Here is a 20,791-nt window from a genome sequence, read left to right on the forward strand (position 1 = left end):
GCAAAGTAGAGTGCACGACAATACCCACAACAAGCATTCCTTTTTTCTTTTTCTTTTTTTTTGGGGGCTTTCTGTATTTTTCTCCCATCCCAATTTAGTCGTTATGCCAATTCCCTTCCTGGTCGTTGTGCGCATTGCCCCCACTGTTGGTCTGGGAAAGGTGTAGAACTACCACATGCCTCCTCCGATACATGTGGAGTCGCAGTCACTGGGGGAAGGTTCACGCCATTTCCCCAAGATCCCCTCCCTGCTGAACAGGCGCCCCGACCGACCAGTACGAGTCGCAGTTTGCAATGACCAGGACACATACCCCACCGGCTTCCCACCCGCTAACACTGCCAATTGTGTTAGTAGGGCCAACTGACCAAGCCGGAGGTACCGCTGACAGCTGGATTCGATCCCTCGGTGGTAGGCGAGTGCTTTGTCCACTGCGCTACCCAGCCCCCACAACAAGCATTCATAATGAGTTCCCAGGAACCATCCTATACAAGTTGTTTATCCTTCGCAAGCTTTTCAGGGTGAAAACCTCTATTGTGTGGCGATTCTGTTCATTGAAAGATTCCCTGATAGTATAGATTGTTTGACTGAGGAAACTTGTAAAAACCCTTTGTACTTTTGTATCATTGATTCAATATTCTCAGTAGAAAAGAAGAAACATCTTTCTTAACCTCAACCCATTAGCCAACAGTGTGTCGACGTCAAACCGAGTGGGATTCTGTTGTGTCCTCGTGGAATGAAAGCGGCAACAACAGATTTGTCCTCCCATCTGTATTTCTTTTACCTTCTTTTCTGCCACATCTGCTCGAAGGCGTCGGCCAGCTCCACGTTGCTGATCTCCTCAGAGTCCTGGAACTTCAGGAAGCCGTTCCCACCGTGACCTGGAATAAAAACGACATGTGTAAAACCATAACCTTCAATAAAATGGAACGTAAAATCATAACCTTCAAAATAAAATGAGGTCCATGGCGCTTATGTGGATTTCATTAAAAAGCTTGTCGGGCTAAGCCGCTGTAAGATGATCAGGGCAGCGAAGGGTTTTGTGGCCACAACTGCAAGGTTCATTAAAATGTACGGTATTTGTCCCAAATATAAGACAGTGAAAAATCTGAAAAAAGGGGTGTCTTATTTTCAGGGTCTAGACTTTTAAATGTCATTATACAATCATTAATGATGCAGCCTTCTTGGCCGTGCAGCGCGAGCCCTCGGCGGGAGGTTGGGAACAAGTGTCGCAGAGGGTGGAGGTCGGAGTTGGGACTCTCTCTCCTCTGCCCGAGGTGCACGGTCCACCCCTGCATTTCAAGCAGCTGTCTTCCAGGGCTCTGTCCCAACCGGACCGGCCCTCCTACAGCTAGTCTCCAGGGCTCTGTCCCAACCGGACCTCCTACAGCTAGTCTCCAGGGCTCTGTCCCGACCGGTCCAGGTCTCCTACAGCTAGTCTCCAGGGCTCTGTCCCGACCGGACCTCCTACAGCTAGTCTCCAGGGCTCTGTCCCAACCGGACCTCCTACAGCTAGTCTCCAGGGCTCTGTCCCGACCGGTCCAGGTCTCCTACAGCTAGTCTCCAGGGCTCTGTCCCGACCGGACCTCCTACAGCTAGTCTCCAGGGCTCTGTCCCAACCGGTCCAGGTCTCCTACAGCTAGTCTCCAGGGCTCTGTCCCGACCGGACCTCCTACAGCTAGTCTCCAGGGCTCTGTCCCGACCGGTCCAGGTCTCCTACAGCTAGTCTCCAGGGCTCTGTCCCGACCGGTCCGGGTCTCCTACAGCTAGTCTCCAGGGCTCTGTCACGACCGGTCCAGGTCTCCTACAGCTAGTCTCCAGGGCTCTGTCCAGACCGGTCCAGGTCTCCTACAGCTAGTCTCCAGGGCTCTGTCCCGACCGGTCCAGGTCTCCTACAGCTAGTCTCCAGGGCTCTGTCCCGACGGGACCGGGTCTCCTACAGCTAGTCTCCAGGGCTCTGTCCCGACCGGTCCAGGTCTCCTACAGCTAGTCTCCAGGGCTCTGTCCCGACCGGACCTCCTACAGCTAGTCTCCAGGGCTCTGTCCCAACCGGACCTCCTACAGCTAGTCTCCAGGGCTCTGTCCCGACCGGTCCAGGTCTCCTACAGCTAGTCTCCAGGGCTCTGTCCCGACCGGACCTCCTACAGCTAGTCTCCAGGGCTCTGTCCCAACCGGTCCAGGTCTCCTACAGCTAGTCTCCAGGGCTCTGTCCCGACCGGACCTCCTACAGCTAGTCTCCAGGGCTCTGTCCCGACCGGTCCAGGTCTCCTACAGCTAGTCTCCAGGGCTCTGTCCCGACCGGTCCGGGTCTCCTACAGCTAGTCTCCAGGGCTCTGTCACGACCGGTCCAGGTCTCCTACAGCTAGTCTCCAGGGCTCTGTCCAGACCGGTCCAGGTCTCCTACAGCTAGTCTCCAGGGCTCTGTCCCGACCGGTCCAGGTCTCCTACAGCTAGTCTCCAGGGCTCTGTCCCGACGGGACCGGGTCTCCTACAGCTAGTCTCCAGGGCTCTGTCCCAACCGGTCCAGGTCTCCTACAGCTAGTCTCCAGGGCTCTGTCCCGACCGGACCTCCTACAGCTAGTCTCCAGGGCTCTGTCCCGACCGGTCCAGGTCTCCTACAGCTAGTCTCCAGGGCTCTGTCCCGACCGGTCCGGGTCTCCTACAGCTAGTCTCCAGGGCTCTGTCCCGACCGGTCCAGGTCTCCTACAGCTAGTCTCCAGGGCTCTGTCCAGACCGGTCCAGGTCTCCTACAGCTAGTCTCCAGGGCTCTGTCCCGACCGGTCCAGGTCTCCTACAGCTAGTCTCCAGGGCTCTGTCCCGACCGGTCCAGGTCTCCTACAGCTAGTCTCCAGGGCTCTGTCCCGACCGGACCTCCTACAGCTAGTCTCCAGGGCTCTGTCCCAACCGGACCTCCTACAGCTAGTCTCCAGGGCTCTGTCCCGACCGGTCCAGGTCTCCTACAGCTAGTCTCCAGGGCTCTGTCCCGACCGGACCTCCTACAGCTAGTCTCCAGGGCTCTGTCCCAACCGGTCCAGGTCTCCTACAGCTAGTCTCCAGGGCTCTGTCCCGACCGGACCTCCTACAGCTAGTCTCCAGGGCTCTGTCCCGACCGGTCCAGGTCTCCTACAGCTAGTCTCCAGGGCTCTGTCCGACCGGTCCGGGTCTCCTACAGCTAGTCTCCAGGGCTCTGTCCAGACCGGTCCAGGTTTCCTACAGCTAGTCTCCAGGGCTCTGTCCCGACCGGTCCAGGTCTCCTACAGCTAGTCTCCAGGGCTCTGTCCCGACGGGACCGGGTCTCCTACAGCTAGTCTCCAGGGCTCTGTCCGACCGGTCCGGGTCTCCTACAGCTAGTCTCCAGGGCTCTGTCCGACCGGTCCAGGTCTCCTACAGCTAGTCTCCAGGGCTCTGTCCCGACCGGACCTCCTACAGCTAGTCTCCAGGGCTCTGTCCCAACCGGACCTCCTACAGCTAGTCTCCAGGGCTCTGTCCCGACCGGTCCAGGTCTCCTACAGCTAGTCTCCAGGGCTCTGTCCCGACCGGACCTCCTACAGCTAGTCTCCAGGGCTCTGTCCCAACCGGTCCAGGTCTCCTACAGCTAGTCTCCAGGGCTCTGTCCCGACCGGACCTCCTACAGCTAGTCTCCAGGGCTCTGTCCCGACCGGTCCAGGTCTCCTACAGCTAGTCTCCAGGGCTCTGTCCGACCGGTCCGGGTCTCCTACAGCTAGTCTCCAGGGCTCTGTCCAGACCGGTCCAGGTTTCCTACAGCTAGTCTCCAGGGCTCTGTCCCGACCGGTCCAGGTCTCCTACAGCTAGTCTCCAGGGCTCTGTCCCGACGGGACCGGGTCTCCTACAGCTAGTCTCCAGGGCTCTGTCCGACCGGTCCGGGTCTCCTACAGCTAGTCTCCAGGGCTCTGTCCGACCGGTCCAGGTCTCCTACAGCTAGTCTCCAGGGCTCTGTCCAGACCGGTCCAGGTCTCCTACAGCTAGTCTCCAGGGCTCTGTCCCGACCGGTCCAGGTCTCCTACAGCTAGTCTCCAGGGCTCTGTCCCGACGGGACCGGGTCTCCTACAGCTAGTCTCCAGGGCTCTGTCCCAACCGGTCCAGGTCTCCTACAGCTAGTCTCCAGGGCTCTGTCCCGACCGGACCTCCTACAGCTAGTCTCCAGGGCTCTGTCCCGACCGGTCCAGGTCTCCTACAGCTAGTCTCCAGGGCTCTGTCCCGACCGGTCCGGGTCTCCTACAGCTAGTCTCCAGGGCTCTGTCACGACCGGTCCAGGTCTCCTACAGCTAGTCTCCAGGGCTCTGTCCAGACCGGTCCAGGTCTCCTACAGCTAGTCTCCAGGGCTCTGTCCCGACCGGTCCAGGTCTCCTACAGCTAGTCTCCAGGGCTCTGTCCCGACGGGACCGGGTCTCCTACAGCTAGTCTCCAGGGCTCTGTCCCGACCGGTCCAGGTCTCCTACAGCTAGTCTCCAGGGCTCTGTCCCGACCGGACCTCCTACAGCTAGTCTCCAGGGCTCTGTCCCAACCGGACCTCCTACAGCTAGTCTCCAGGGCTCTGTCCCGACCGGTCCAGGTCTCCTACAGCTAGTCTCCAGGGCTCTGTCCCGACCGGACCTCCTACAGCTAGTCTCCAGGGCTCTGTCCCAACCGGTCCAGGTCTCCTACAGCTAGTCTCCAGGGCTCTGTCCCGACCGGACCTCCTACAGCTAGTCTCCAGAGCTCTGTCCCGACCGGTCCAGGTCTCCTACAGCTAGTCTCCAGGGCTCTGTCCCGACCGGTCCGGGTCTCCTACAGCTAGTCTCCAGGGCTCTGTCACGACCGGTCCAGGTCTCCTACAGCTAGTCTCCAGGGCTCTGTCCAGACCGGTCCAGGTCTCCTACAGCTAGTCTCCAGGGCTCTGTCCCGACCGGTCCAGGTCTCCTACAGCTAGTCTCCAGGGCTCTGTCCCGACGGGACCGGGTCTCCTACAGCTAGTCTCCAGGGCTCTGTCCCAACCGGTCCAGGTCTCCTACAGCTAGTCTCCAGGGCTCTGTCCCGACCGGACCTCCTACAGCTAGTCTCCAGGGCTCTGTCCCGACCGGTCCAGGTCTCCTACAGCTAGTCTCCAGGGCTCTGTCCCGACCGGTCCGGGTCTCCTACAGCTAGTCTCCAGGGCTCTGTCCCGACCGGTCCAGGTCTCCTACAGCTAGTCTCCAGGGCTCTGTCCAGACCGGTCCAGGTCTCCTACAGCTAGTCTCCAGGGCTCTGTCCCGACCGGTCCAGGTCTCCTACAGCTAGTCTCCAGGGCTCTGTCCCGACGGGACCGGGTCTCCTACAGCTAGTCTTCAGGGCTCTGTCCCGACCGGTCCAGGTCTCCTACAGCTAGTCTCCAGGGCTCTGTCCCGACCGGTCCGGGTCTCCTACAGCTAGTCTCCAGGGCTCTGTCCCGACCGGACCGGGTCTCCTACAGCTTTGCAGCCACAGCCGTCACACGCTCCGAGGGTAGACGGAGCGTTGGTACAGAGCCTAGGTAGGTAGACGAGCCTAGGTAGACGGAGCCTACTGTAGGTAGACAAGCCTAGGTAGACGGAGCGTTGGTAGACGGAACGCTGGTAGACGGAGCCTAGGTAGACGGAGCCTAGGTAGACGGAGCCTAGGTAGACGAGCCTAGGTAGACGGAGTGTTGGTAGACGAGCCTAGGTAGACGGAGCCTACTGTAGGTAGACGGAGCGTTGGTAGACGGAGCGTTGGTAGACGAGCCTAGGTAGACGGAGCGTTGGTAGACGGAGCCTAGGTAGATGGAGCGTTGGTAGACAGAGCCTACTGTAGGTAGACGGAGTGTTGGTAGATGGAGCCTACTGTAGGTAGACGGAGTGTTGGTAGATGGAGCCTACTGTAGGTAGACGGAGCCTAAGTTAGGTAGACGGAGCCTAGGTAGACGAAGCGTTGGTAGACGGAGCGGGCGAGACAGTCTGTCGAACTGAAACCGTGGAGGTCTCACCCGGGACCCTGTAGTGTCCACTGTGTCGGGTTCCCAACTTCCCAGTGCCGCATTGACACTTCCAACGCATCTTGCCTACATTGAATAAAACAATGTTTTATTATCATTATTTTCTAATACAATTATTTTCTTTAGAAAAACACGATGGTCTTCAAAAAAGAGTTTTTCGAAAAAATTTCGTCGTCTTATAATCAGGGTCGGTACCAATACGGTAATTGAAATTGCAATATGGTCTAGTGGAATTTACAAATGGCTGCAATATTTGATGAAGGTCAAATGTGTCAAAATAACTCATCACATCATGATCACTTTAATACTTTCTTCAGTGTAAAAAGTTAAATGATGAAGCAAAAGTAATTATCCCCTATATTACATTGTGAATCATATTGCAATTGCAGAGAGAAATAAAAGCCTTTTATATCAGATTTCATTCGTCTTCTATCACCGGAAAACACCAATGGGATTTAAAGAGCCACTCGAGAAGTGTTCCTCATCCCTCTGACCTTACAGATGAAATTCACATACGAAAAACAACGATTCATACCTACCCCGTTTCATGTTGTGGATTTTTCTATTTCTTGTTTTTTAATCCTACTTGTTATATTTGTATTGCTTTCTTTACCATGTTTTACTGTGTTTTATCATAGTGCAATTTATATGTACAGCACTTTGGTGCAACTACAGTTGTTGTAAATGTGCTTTAGAAATAAAATAAAACATACTTACTTGTCAAACCAAATTAATGTGCAAAACGGATGTGTGTGAGAGCATGTGCAAAATAAATCAGAATTGTTTTTTGATGATGAAGTGCGCCTTCCAAGTGTACAATCTGAAATGTGAGAATGTGAGAATAGAATTTTGAATTCTGAACATTCAATTTTCATTGGAACATTGGTCAAGTCCAAAATACATGGTGATTGATGGGAAATCCAATGGACAATTTTGGTGAAATTGCGTTGCTGGGGAACAGCTTGGACACATTTGTGTTTGCTAACAATCAAAAGTAGCTGAAATAGGAAATCAAATGTATGTCCATTAACACATTGAGTGCCACGCCCCTTCCGGGAAGTGACCACTTCCGTGCCGTCCATTAACCCCATGTAAACGTAGTTGTACTTTGTAGACCTAAACCTATATTATATACCGGTATATATATATTTTTTTTTAAGATTTCTTTTTTAGCGTTTATCGCTTTTTACTACTGGGCAGTCCAGTAGAGAGAGAGAGGAGGAACGGGAGACAGAGTGGGGGGAAGCCATTCGGCAAATAACGACGGGTCCGGGAACCGAACCCGGGTCGGCCGTGCCGCGACTCAACGCGTTATGTGGTTCGCCACTGGGGCGCCCAACCTATATTTGATATATAGCTATGGGTCTAATAACGCCGTCAAGTCTCATTGAGCTGCTTCTGGTCAACGTGCAAAAAACTGATTATTTTTTCATCCGTACAGTTCCGTTTTATACCGTTTTGAATATGAACATAGTCCGGCCGCTTCTGAGCAATTCCAGGGAAAAGACACGAAAACAGCGTTTTTGTGTAATTCAATAAACACGTTGTCATTTTCCGCCTGATTATCGGATTTTCCTGAAATCAACGCTAGATCATCACTATTATCCTTCCTCGTGCACGCGTGCAATGTGATTTAGACCGGCACCCCCGGCGACCACCCCCATCCCCCCCCCCCCTCTTCTGCAACCCAACGGCATACAGCCAAACAGCTATAACACAGAGCTTCAATCGCAGTAGAAATAAATGTCAGATCAACGCAAGCTTTCATATATGGTGTCCTTACCTGGTCTCTGAAGTAATGCAAAAAAAAGAATCCAATAATCTCATCGCCATTCCAGTTATCCACAGCGATCGTGCCTCCGACGTTGTAGGACATTGCACTTCAACGGGCGGGCGGGGTCAGTAGTCCAAACCACCCCTACAAGCGTGTGTTTTGCCGGAGTGTTTAGGACCCGCCCCCATGCCGCAGCTCGGTACAGAAAAGAAACCAACCCGTTTCTAACGGGGTGCATTACTGGCCGAAGGCGTTAGAGGGCGGTATAATACCGTCTGCCAGCTCAGGCACACTCAGAACAGTATGCACAAGGTGCCCCGCTGAATTATGAATGGCAATAGATAATAAAAGAAATACCGTGACAGAAACGTAGATCTACGTTTCCGGCACTCAACGGTCGGGCGACAGAAACATAGATCTACGTGAACGGCAGTCAATGTGTTAAGAATGTTTCTGTTGAAACTGTCTTAATGTCCTGGGGGTCACACTTGTATTCCCACAATATGCTACTAAAAGAAATGTGGATTCTAAACGAGAGGTTCTTGTTGATTCTAACCATCTGCTACCACGACATCTAGTATAGGACATCTGTCTCCGGGAGAGGCTTCAGAGATTTGGTCCAGAGTAGAACACTGGAGCACACAGATTAAAGGCTATAAACGAAATAAGTTTACAAAGTAAATATGTTTATTGCCTTTTATCTGTGTGCTCCACTGTTCTACTTTGGGCCAAGGCTCTGAAGTCTCTCCTGGATTCACCATTGGCCTGCATCTGTGACAGGGCTCAGCGGTAAGAGACTCATGTCTGGAAGTCAGGTCGTGAGAAAATGAATGAAATGTTTTTTTACATAATTTATCACAGTTTGAATGTTTAAGAACATATTTACTGTAAGAGCTAACAATTATAGTATCTAAATTGTCTAAATAGTAAAAACCTTTGTTTTAAAAAGGTGTTCAAATGCAGCCAAACTTTAGATTGGATTTTCTGTTTTTCTCTGCTCTGAGACTTGAGGTTTAACCAGATTCAAATAAGCATATCTTCTTCAAATATTTTCTGCTGGGCTCTGTCACATTTCCTTTGATGTGGTTTGATTTAAGCGTGTATAACTTCTCCTTTCATGACATTTTGTCCATCTCGGTGAGCTCAGTCAACACCGCTATATAGTGAATTATGAGGACATGAGGTACCCGTCAGGTATATGAGGATGTTGCTCCGGTCGTCAGAGAGGAGGCGTTTGGAGCGCGGGGTGCTGGGCGGCAGCCTGCCAGTCAGAACCCGCAGGAAGTTCTCCACAGTCACCTGGAACACACACACAATTGTACCAAGTTTCACAACACAGCATAGACTGGGTCGGTGATGCATGACATGTCATGGTAGGATAAGAAGTGTCATTTCAATGTTTTTCTTATTGTCAACATAGCCTACGAAAATACCAAAATCTACAGTGCCTTTCTCCTGCTAACAGGCATGGTCCATCCAGCAAACACCAGATTATAGTTCATATCCAGAACTCATACATTAGATTAGATTCAAATTGATTATCATTATACAACACAAGTACAGTACAACAAAAATGTATTTGGCATCCAACCAGAGTGCAAATGTAACGGTAAAGTACAATAGTAATATATAATGTACAGGTGATTAAACTAGTTATAAAATATATAATTTAGTACTGAGTATAGTGCTAATCAGATTTATGTACAGAGTTGTAGTATACAGTGATACAACTATAAAGACAGTATGGTATTACCGTAATTCCTCTAATAGTAACCCCGGCTTGTATTTGTTTCAACTGTAGCGGGTACCAGGCTTGTATTAGGAGGAGGCCTGTATAAGAGGGAGGCCTATATTTCAAATTTTCAAACGGATCATAATGAATAAATCAACATTTTGTGTCAGTTTGAACCCAGTAAAATGTACTGGGTTCATTTATTGAAACCTAGTACTGTATGAAATAGTAAACAGTGCAATTACAGGTGGTCACTGGTCATTTCAACGTTTTCAAAGTGAAATCAAGTAACTAGCTCAGTATGCAGCTCAGTATATTAGTAACCCGGCTTGTATTAGGAGGCCGGCTTATAATTGCTTAGCTCAAGAGCGCACCCGGCCATTAATAGAGACCCGGCTTGTATTTGAGACCCGGTTACTATTAGAGGAATTACGGTAAGTCATACTGGCCAGCAGCATAACTAGTAAGAGTAGGTAAGGGATATGTACAAATATAGATATAGTATAGCTCTACAGATATGGACAAAGGATTATATGCAGGTATGTACAGACAGATAGATATGGATAGATATATATACGGTTACGGTAAGAATAAATATACACATATATATATATACAGTACCTACACCATAGAACTCCATTGTACTTCAAAAACCATACAAGTAACAGTCACACCGTTTGCTTTGGTCAGTATAATTCATCATTGTGATGAACACAGGCATTGTACTTTTTAAGTAGTAAGTAGTAAGTAGTAAGTAGTAAGTAGTAAGTAGTAATAATAATAATAATAATAATAATAATAATAATAATAATAATAATAATAATAATAATAATAATAATAATAATAATAATAATAATAATAATAATAGATCAAATTTATATAGCGCCTTTCATAGAACCCAAGGTCACTTCACAATCAGGACAAAAAATAGGGCTAGGGAAATAGGGGGGGGAGGGGGATGAGGGAAGGTAAGGGATAATGGACCTAATCTAATCTAAACTAACTGATGGGGAAAAGCCTTGGTGAAGAGGTGTGTTTTTAGAGCAGATTTGAAGGTGTCCAGGGTTGGGGCGTTGCGGATTTCGGGGGGGAGAGAGTTCCAGAGGGTAGGGGACGCCACGCTGAAGACTCTGTCCCCAAAAGTCTGTAACCTGGTGCGAGGGATGGAGAGGAGACCTAGATCAGAGGATCGTAGGTTCCGGGATGGAGTGTGCTGGTGGAGGAGATCAGACAGGTATCGGGGGGCGAGGGCATGGAGGGACTTGTAGGTGAGGAGCAGGAGTTTGAAGGTGATGCGGAACTTGACTGGGAGCCAGTGGTGGTGGAGGAGGGTGGGGGTGATGTGCTGCTAGGGCTTGGTGTGAGTGAGAACCCTGGCAGCTGAGTTCTGAACAAGCGTCATGTTTAAACGTGCTATACAAATAAATTTGATTGATTGATTGATTGATACTGGAGCCTGTCCAGGGCTTTGCTGAGTACCCCGAACAGGACTCCGTTACAGTAGTCCAACCGGGAGGTGATGAATGAGTGGATCAGGGTCTCAGCCACAGAGTCTGAGAGTGAGGGTTGGAGACGGGAGATGTTTTCGAGGTGGTAGAAGGCAGACTTGGTGACGGATTTGATGTGGGAGTGAAATGAAAGTGTGGAGTCAAGGGTGACACCCAGGTTACGGACTTCGAGAGACGGGGAGATGGAACAGCCGTCAACGTGGAGGAGGAGATCTCCAACCTTCCCGAGCAGTGCCTTGGGGGCCACAACCATGAGCTCTGTCTTTTTGCTGTTTCAGTAATTTGGTTGACATCCAGGTTTTTAATGGCGTGGAGGCAGTTGACTACAGACTGTGGGGGGAGCTGGGAGGATGGTGAGGTGCTGATATAGAGCTGAGTATCATCAGCATAACAATGAAAGTTGAGTCCGTAGTGACGTATAATCTGACCGAGGGGGAGCATGTAAATGGTGAATAGTAGGGGACCCAGCACGGAGCCTTGGGGGACACCGTGGTTGCCTGGGGCCGGGGGGGGGAGGATGAGCCGCTGACGCTGACAAACTGAGATCTATTTGTGAGATATGAATGAAACCAAGACAGAGCTGTACCGGTGATGCCAAGGTTGTCGGAGAGGCATTTGAGGAGGACTGAGTGGGATATTGTATCAAACGCCGCGGAGAGGTCGAGAAGGATGAGGAGGCTGATGTGTCCGGAGTCTGCAGCAAGGAGGTCATTAGTGATCTTGATGAGGGCAGTCTCTGTGCTGTGATGTGCTCGGTAGACTGACTGAAGGGGTTCGTAGAGCTCATGGTTGGACAGATGTTGATGAAGCTGGGCGACGACTGCCCTTTCCAAGGTTTTACTTAGGAAAGGAAGGTTGGAGATCGGCCGGTAGTTGTCCAGCACCTCAGGGTCCAGACCAGGCTTCTTTAGGATGGGAGTGATGGAGGCGGTTTTGAAACAGGAGAGAACTATTCCAGATGACAGAGAGGAGTTGATGATGTCCGTTATGATGGGGCAGAGGGTAGGAAGGCAGGCCTTGACCAGCACCGTAGGCATGGGGTCGAGGGAGCAGGTGGAAGCTTTGGCTCTGGTAACCAGCTTCATGACCAGCGGAACATCCACTGGGGAGAAGTTGGAGAGAGAGCACTGGGGATGGAGGGATGCAGCTGGGAGCATGTAGTCCGGCGTCAGGGGTAAGTGAGGAGGGGAGGGGGCAGGCACCGTGAGTTGTTGGTGGATGGAAGTCACTTTAGCCTGGAAAAAGTCAAGGAACTTAGAGCAGAGGTCAGGAGCATCAGCAGTGTGGGAGGCAGTGAGAGGGTGGAGGAGACGTGATTTATAGTTGAGAAAAGCGATCTGGGGTGATTTTGCTGTGAGGTGGTGAGGGTGGAGTAGTACGCGCAGGGCTGTACAGTGCGATGATATGATCGCAAATTGCCCCCTAATTTGGTCCGTGCGAGTTTAAAATAATATCTGGGGGCAAGCTTGCGAGTGGTGATTTCAACCCTTCATTCGCATTTCACTCCTAAATTAATCCATACAAATTGTAGTAAAACATTAGCCTACAACCAGGGCTGTACAGTGCAATATAATGTTGCGGTTGTAATTTCATTAGACAGACCAGCGCGGACCTTTAATAACATGCAATTTAATTGACACGAGCAATGAGCTAACGGTAGCTTCTAACCAAGGTATCCATTAGGATTATGCTAAGCTAACTAGCGATCTCTGCTAACCCTGGAAAACGGTCAAAGCGGACTCCACAAGACTAGTTCCATTCGTGAGGAAAGGGGGTGGGTTATATTGACAACGCTTGACAACAGAAGTTTAAACATAACTTCATATTTATTGGTTATTCATTTCTGTATATCATTCAATTTCGATCTCTGTGTGTCTCCATCTCCATCTCTTCCTGTTTACATTCGAGTGTGACGTCATCACCTACGGCAGCTTAGACGATCAAAACGCGAACCTAGAACAAAACCCGAAGGGGGGGGCTGGCTCTCTTGTTCGTTCTCGCCCCCCCCTCTCTCTCTCTCTCTCTCTCTCTCTCTCTCTCTCGCTCTCTCTCTACATTCAATGATTTAAAGTAGCCAAATGTTACACACAGTATAAATACTAACTGGATAGTTGATGATAAACATTTAATTTCATTATCTGAAATATTCTATAATCATTAAGTCTGTGTGATTATTATTTTCTCACAGTAGTGTGTGTATATATATATATATATATGTGTGCGTTTGGCTAAAGTGGATAGAAAACACAGTACTGTGTAAAAGGCACCCAAGAGTTTTTATATAAATTGTCTTAGATGTAAATAATTTTTTTTATTAGTGTGTCAGTAGACTACTCTTAGTACATTTTCATTAAATTATTTTTTAAAGCATCTTCATGGTTTAATAATGCAAACATATGTTGCAGGGACTTATTATAATCATCATATTGGCGTGACTGTATGCATCAAAGGGTTAAATCAAGCATTTTTAAGTGCTTTAGAGGAAATGTCAAAATATCGCGATATCATTTAGAGGCCATATCGCCCAGCCCTACTATAATGGTAAAATAGTTATTTAAAAATGTGCCCCTAAAAAATATTCTTTGCCCCTAAATCTCTCAGGGGCCTCTTTGTAGGACCTCACGTGGTCGATGTGTAGTAGTTCTGGTTCAGACAGACTCGAGACGATCACGGTCATCATTTCATAAATCATTTCATAAGTTCCCGGGAAAAAGTATGACGGCCCGCGTGTTCATCGCAATGATGAATTATACCGACTAGTACGGCTGTGTCTTGTTTGGAGTTCTATGACTTCTGGATATGAGCGATAATCTGGTGTCGGCTGGATGGACCGTAAGCGGCGGAAATGCATTGTAGGTTTGTCTTTTTTTTTTTTGCCACTTTTTCCATTTTTTTGCCATCCCAATTTCTCTGTGCCAATTCTCCCCTCCCCTGTCTTGAACGTTGCTCGCATATGCCCCCCACCGGCCGGTTGTAGGGAGGATAGAAGCCTTGCAACACGTGTCCCCTCCGATACACGAGGCAGCCTGTCACATCTTTTCACCTGCCAGCGCGGACTCTCATTGGCGAGGTGTAACGTGTGGGAGGCTCACACTACCCCCGCCATTTCCTGTCTCTGCTGTGCAGGCGTCCCCCAACCGACCTATAGGAGTCGCTGTCCACAACGTCCAGATTACCACCCATCGACTTCCACCCGCTAACTCTGCCAATTGAGTTAGTATGGCGGCTGGCCCAAGCCGGAGACAACGCAGACAGCCGGATTCGAACCCGGTGTCTCTTGCGTTGGTGACAAGCGCAATGTCCACTGCGCCACCCAGCCGCCAGGTTTTGGTCTTTTCATAGGATATGTTGACCCTGCAAAGAAGAATTTATTACATCGGCCTTTAACGTGAGCGGCTTTTGAAAAACCGATAAAAAAGGTAAAAATGTCCAGATTGATACAGAAGCCAAAAATTATGTGAGAAGAATAAACATAATTTCACCAGTGCTGAACGCAATACCGGACAACATCTGAATAAACATAATTTCACCAGCGATGAACGCAACACGAACAACATCTGAATAAATATAATTTCACCAGCGCTGAACGCAACACGAACAACATCTGAATAAACATAATTTCACCAGCGATGAACGCAACACGAACAACATCTGAATAAACATAACTTCACCAGCGCTGAACGCAACACGAACAACACCTGAATGAAAACATTTCACTTCAGTAATTCAGCAGTAGACTGAACATAAGATAACGGAGAAGCAGTGTCTAGCAGTGTAGAAATAAATACATGTTTTGTTGCCGTCGTCTCTTCATCTTTTTATCTTGGAGTTTTCTTGCACATCATTAGAGCATGTTGGGTGACAAACACGTGTCCCTTAGTCAAACAGCCGGTTCACACTGGGGTAAATAATCTAAAACACACCGTGACAAGACGTGGATATAAATGTACGCAATACAGCTCTGCCTCGGCCCAGTGCAAATAAGACACTTTGAGGCTCCTTCATGAGGACATAGGTAATTTCCTGGTAAACAGACACAGTAAACACTTAGACAATCGATGTCAGGACAGCATCCCCATACTACATCTCAGTGATGTGTGTGGTGTGTGTGTGTGTGTGTGTTAGGGCTGCTTGATTATGGCAAAAATCATAATCACAATTATTTTTAATTGATGTTGAAATCACGATTATTAAAACATGATTACTCACCGATTTGAGAACATCATATGCACTTATTGAACTTTAACTGGTTTTTTTAAGACGATGACTTTGAACATTAAATATAACTGAACTGAAAAACAAGAAAGAAATAAAAGAAAGAAAGAAATGTTCTTCTCGACCAAAGGCTGACTTTCTGTCATCTTCTACAAGTTACCAAAGACGTTTCCAAATAACTGGAGAAACTTTAAAGGGGAGATGAAGCATAGCGATATAAACATAGTCATAGCATCAAATTAGTATTTAGATAAACCACAGAAAGAAAAAACGATTTGTTATGTCCATTTATGTAGCATTTATGAACATGTGCGCCGCCATTTTGTTGCTGACGTCACGGTGTTGGTTTGGTGTATACACTGCTGGTTAGCTGCCTATAGTAAACATGGATTGTGGGGTCAGTCAGTAAATAAAATGTTGCCTACCAAACAACGGGACCGCGGTGGTTCTTTTTGTATTGCTCCTGGCTGTTCAAACAAATTTTACAGTGTGAAAGAGAGAGGACAGTTGGTTCATTTCCACAAACTACCAGTTGTTAGCACATCGACAAGCTGCTGGAGCCCGCTAACGTTAGCTTGCTGAGGCTATTAGCACATCGACAAGCTGCTGGAGCCCGCTAACGTTAGCTTGCTGAGGCTACCAGCACATCGACAAGCTGCTGGAGCTCCCGACGCTGTTTGAACTGGAGCTAGGTAGCCAGCAGGCTAAATGATCCCGCCGCTGAACTGCCTGCGCCGGTCTGTCTGTCGAAGACAGAGGGAACCGCATCGGGCTTCAGCTAATTAGTGGTCTTCTGGACAAACCTCCCACCCCCAACAACATAATCCGAGGCAATGAAGTGTTCGCTGGAGATCTTCATTCCCTGTCCAACAGGCTGATCGTGCCGCCTGAGTGCAGCCAGCCAACGTGCCAATAACACTGTTTTTTTCACTGGTAGTTTGTGGAAATGAACCAACTGTCCTCTCTCTTTCACACGGTAAAATTAGTTTGAACAGCCAGGAGCAATACAAAAAGAACCACGTGGTCCCGTTGTTTGGTAGGCAACATTTTATTTACTGACTGACCCGACAATCCATGTTTACTATAGGCAGCTAACCAGCAGTGTATACACCAAACCAACACCGTGACGTCACCATCTAAAATGGCGCCGCCCATGGCGAAAACAGGGAAATTATATTTGATTTTTCAGACAAATAAGCAGGATTTCACATTTTATTATAGGACCCCGTCTTACACAAGGTACACAACAAACAAACTAGGATCACATTGTTCAATGCGTATGTCCGTCTAAATCTGTTTTTAATAAATGTTATCCATTTATCCAATTCAGAGTATCCATTTGTTGGACAGACAGCGGTTAGGTTCTAATTTAGAAATAAACCAGGGTGGCCGGTTAGCGCAGCGGACTAAGCGTCTGTCTACCACCACAGAGACAGTGGGATCGAATCCAGCTGTGGTGCTTCCGGGTTGGCCAACCGTCCATAGTTACTAACACAATTGGCAGTGTTAGCGGGTGGGAAACCCGGAGAGGGTGGGTCCTGGTCGTTGTAAACAGCGACTCCTACAGTTCGGTCGGGGCGCCTGCACAGCAAGGGAAGGATCTGGGAGAGGTAGTGTGACCTTCCACACGTTACACTCTCCCAGTGAGAGTCCGCGCTGCCAGGTGAAAAAGAAGCGGTGGGCTGGGTACACATGTGTCGGAGGAAGCATGTGATAGTCTCCGCCCTCCCGGACTGACGGTAGGGGGTAGAGTGCGCAACGACCAGGAAGGGGATTGGGAATTGGCATAACGACTAACATTGGGAGGGGAGAAAAACGGAAAAAGAAGGGGGGAAAAGATAATTAAAAAAAGAAAAAAGAAATAAACCAACGGACAGTAATACCTTCCGTGAATCAAGTTAAGTTCAAGTTTTGTTTTATTTGTCACATATAAAAGGTACACGTACATTACAGTGAAATGCTTGGTTGTGTATGACCCTCCTGAAATTGTGATTCTATCCGTTCATTGACGGATCAATGGAGCCTTAGATCTAGGGCTGACCTTCAAAGCTTTTTTTGGCAATCGAAGCTTCAGGGTGCCGAGCTTCGATTTTAATTCGAAGCTTCAATTTTTTTTTTTTATTATAATATATATATTTTTTTATCTTATGTTGTGGGACTTGTACAGCACTTTGGTAAACTGTTGTTTTTAAATGTGCTCTAGAAATAAAGTGGATTGGATTAATTAATTAAGTAGCCCCGTTCGTGACTGTGACGCAGCCAACAAGGTTTCACTCGGCTGTGCTGCCTGGGTGCAGTGGGGCTGCTCTCACAGCCAACGACATGACATTACATAATTATGTTGCAAGTACCTTCGTCTATCAAGCAAACAATTATATAAATATTTATATGTAGTTGATAGAGACAAAGGCAGAATTCGACTTAATTAAGCACGTTTTATTAAGATATTTTTATATGGGTCGGGACACTTTAAAAAAGCAGCACAATGAACACAAATCTGTCCCGACAGTCTTAAATAACAAACGGCATTGCTTCGCTTCTTCATCGACAAGTCTGCTGCACATGTCCTTGTTGTTTCAACACAGATAATCTCCACGTGCTTGTTGTAGAGAGGTGGAGTCGAGGCGCCGCTTACTTTCATTTCATTGGAAGAGAGGCGGGAAGGCGCCGCTTACTTTCGTTTAATTGGAATGGAGGCGGGAAGGCGCCGCTTACTTTCGTTTCATTGGAATGGAGGCGCAAGATTTGAGAAAAAAAATTAAAAATAAAATACAAATTCTTTTTTTTGCCACCAAGTAACACCGGTAACACTGGGTCTCATTCTCGAACGTAGTTACGACAAAATATTTCATCTTAGCCAGATTTCGGCCTATTTAAGACATATTAGGGCTGGGAGTGGGAGTACTCAAATTTTCCTGAGATCTTATTTGAGAGCAGATCCAAGAGTGCTGAGGAGCACACTTAAATATGCTCTCAGCCCACGATCAAACCTCATGATTGATTTACTAATTTAAAATTGTATCATAACTTGACAGACTTGTGTTCTCATAGTGATTCCTTCACGTCAACACTACAGGCCTCCTTGGAATTAATTACTTAATCATAATTAAAATAAATATGACTATTTGTATGATAAGAAATTACGTTATTTGATGTCGGAAAAATAAATAATAGCTACACACACACTGCAAATGACTCGGAATAAATAAATACATCAGCCACATAATTCAGTCATAATTTTATTGTTGTTCTTATTTATAGTTTGAGACATTTGTTTATTGTATACATCATAAGAGCCAGTGGATAAACATTCCACTGCTCATCTACTGGTACGATGTTGCGTGTGACAAATAAACCTGACCTTGCAGGTGCACTTGAACAGCAATCATGTACATTGAACCCTGGTATCCAATTAACAGTGATTAATCGCGCCATGCTTAAAATGCATGGTGAACTCTGGACCCAAGGCTTACACACACAATTATGGGTAACGTCCAGCATAATTATGCTCGCTACGAACGCGCAATAAATCGGGAGCGCCAGTACAGGGACCACGCTGATCTCTTCGCCGAGAGTGACGCGTACCTGCTGGGACGCTTCAGGCTGCCAAGACCTGTGCTAATGGAGCTGTCCGAGACGCTGGAGCCAGCACTGAGGAGCCAGACCAGACGCTCCAACCCTGTGCCACCGCACGTGCAGGTACTGTCCACCCTGGGCTTCCTAGCAACTGGAACATTCCAGAGGGAGCTAGGAGAGACAGGGTGGGCATATCCCAAACCTCCATCAGCCGCTGCATCCCACGGGTCTTGGCTGGCATCGTGGAGTTGACCACGCAGTACATCAGATTCCCCTTTTCCGCGCAAGAGCAGATCCCAGTGAAGACGGCATTCCAAACATCATCGGCGCTATTGACTGCACCCACGTGCGCATCCTGGCACCCTCCCCAGACCCGTTCCCATACCTTAATCGGAAGCAGTACCATTCCATCAATGTACAGGTATGTTTCTATTTTGTTTACTCTCTTGTTACCACTTCATCCAATTGGACAGCACCTTGCTTCCTTTTCTCATCTTACTTGTTTTTTCTTTTTTCCTGTTACTATATCTATCATTTATTTTGCTTCTCTCTTCAAATAGAATTCATAATTATTATTTATTATTAGGTCATCTGCGACGCCAACAACCAGCTGTTGAACGTCGTCGCCCGTTTCCCAGGAGGTGCGCACGACTCGTACAATCCTCCAGAACAGCGAAGTGGGTATGCTCCTCGAACAAGGAGACGCAGGAGATGCATGGCTAATTGGTGAGTATCTGTGCGTATAGAATTGTTCTTGCACCAGTATAGGCTTCTATTCCTCTAATGACATGTTTTATTAGGAGACCGTGGATATGCACTGGCCCCATGGCTGATGACCCCAGTCGCCAACCCTCACGCCGCGCAGGAGGCGGCGTATAACGAGCGCCATGCGCGCACCCGGTCCACCGTGGAGCGCACAATTGGGTCGATAAAGAGACGCTGGATGTGTTTGGACGCAGCAGGTGGCAAGCTGCTGTACAAGCCGGATAAGGTGTGGATGAAGGCAACAGCTGATAAATTGTTTTGGCCATGCCGTGTTAAAACATGTATGAGTGCCCACCTCAGCCCAATACAATCATATGTTGCATGTCATTTATTGTGGCTTATTTATTCTTTCCAGGTGTGTACGATTATCATGGCCTGCTGCGTCCTGCACAACATCGCGGAGAAGCGTGGTGTCCCGCTACCCCTCCAGCCACCTCAACAACCACCTCACCAGGACATGCATCCTGACCCATTAATGGGCCCGGATAATAGGCGTGCTGTCTTAGTCCGACAGCAATTAATTGCATGCATGTGAATAGATTATTCACATGCGTGCAATTAATTCCTATTCATAGGTGAATTAAATCTGGACCTGAATTCGACTTGCTTGCTTCTGTCATTATTCGATGCAGTTTACAATGTATACCAATAACTAAACACATCACTCAGTAATACTCAAAGGGTGTCAGGGATGTTTATTGTGGGTGCCCCTGTAACCAGAGCTGACGCTGCTGAAAAGAACCCCCTTATAATTATCCACTCCCGATATCAGTACCTGAATTAATGAATGGAAACTTTATTAACAGATTGCAGAATTTACAATACAGTACAGCTCAATACACACAATTGTTAAGGGGATGCAGACCAGAGGAATACGTTTGTCTTGTTTACAAGGGATCCCCACCTCCATTTCAGCATTGGTGAAATTCCTACGTCGTTGCTTAGAGGCAGCTGCGCCTCTTCCTACCGTGTCAGAACGGCGCTTTGACATTTCAGCGAGGGTTTGCACACTGCCCAATTGACTGCTTTATAAGGACTGTCGGGGGCGTGGTTTGTATGCAAATGAGCTGAACGGGAACGCGCTTTGGAGTTTACGACAGAACGCCATTCTCCAAGCAGATATCAGATCATATAATTTCTGCGACCGTTTCAGCCACTTGAGACATATCTCCAGCACGTTCAGGACTCAGAGTGTACTTGTCATAGATTATCTCTCAGTGGTTCCAAGATAAGTC

At 48.1% G+C, this 20,791-nt stretch overlaps 1 protein-coding gene across 1 annotated transcript in view; it reads right to left on the minus strand.

Moving 5' to 3' along the window:
* Positions 1-20,791, minus strand: part of pigk (phosphatidylinositol glycan anchor biosynthesis, class K) — a 95,668-nt gene that overhangs the window by 73,271 nt on the left and 1,606 nt on the right. Inside the window, exons 5-6 of the mRNA XM_084327210.1 lie at positions 8,948-9,059; positions 782-878 (exon numbers count right to left, since the gene is read on the minus strand). Of these exons, the coding sequence (XP_084183336.1) occupies positions 782-878; positions 8,948-9,059 (209 nt within the window). The remainder of the gene's footprint in view (positions 1-781; positions 879-8,947; positions 9,060-20,791) is intronic.

This window comes from Notolepis coatsorum (assembly GCF_963971535.1).
Source record: "Notolepis coatsorum genome assembly, chromosome: 13".
Taxonomy (NCBI): Eukaryota; Metazoa; Chordata; class Actinopteri; order Aulopiformes; family Paralepididae; genus Notolepis; species Notolepis coatsorum.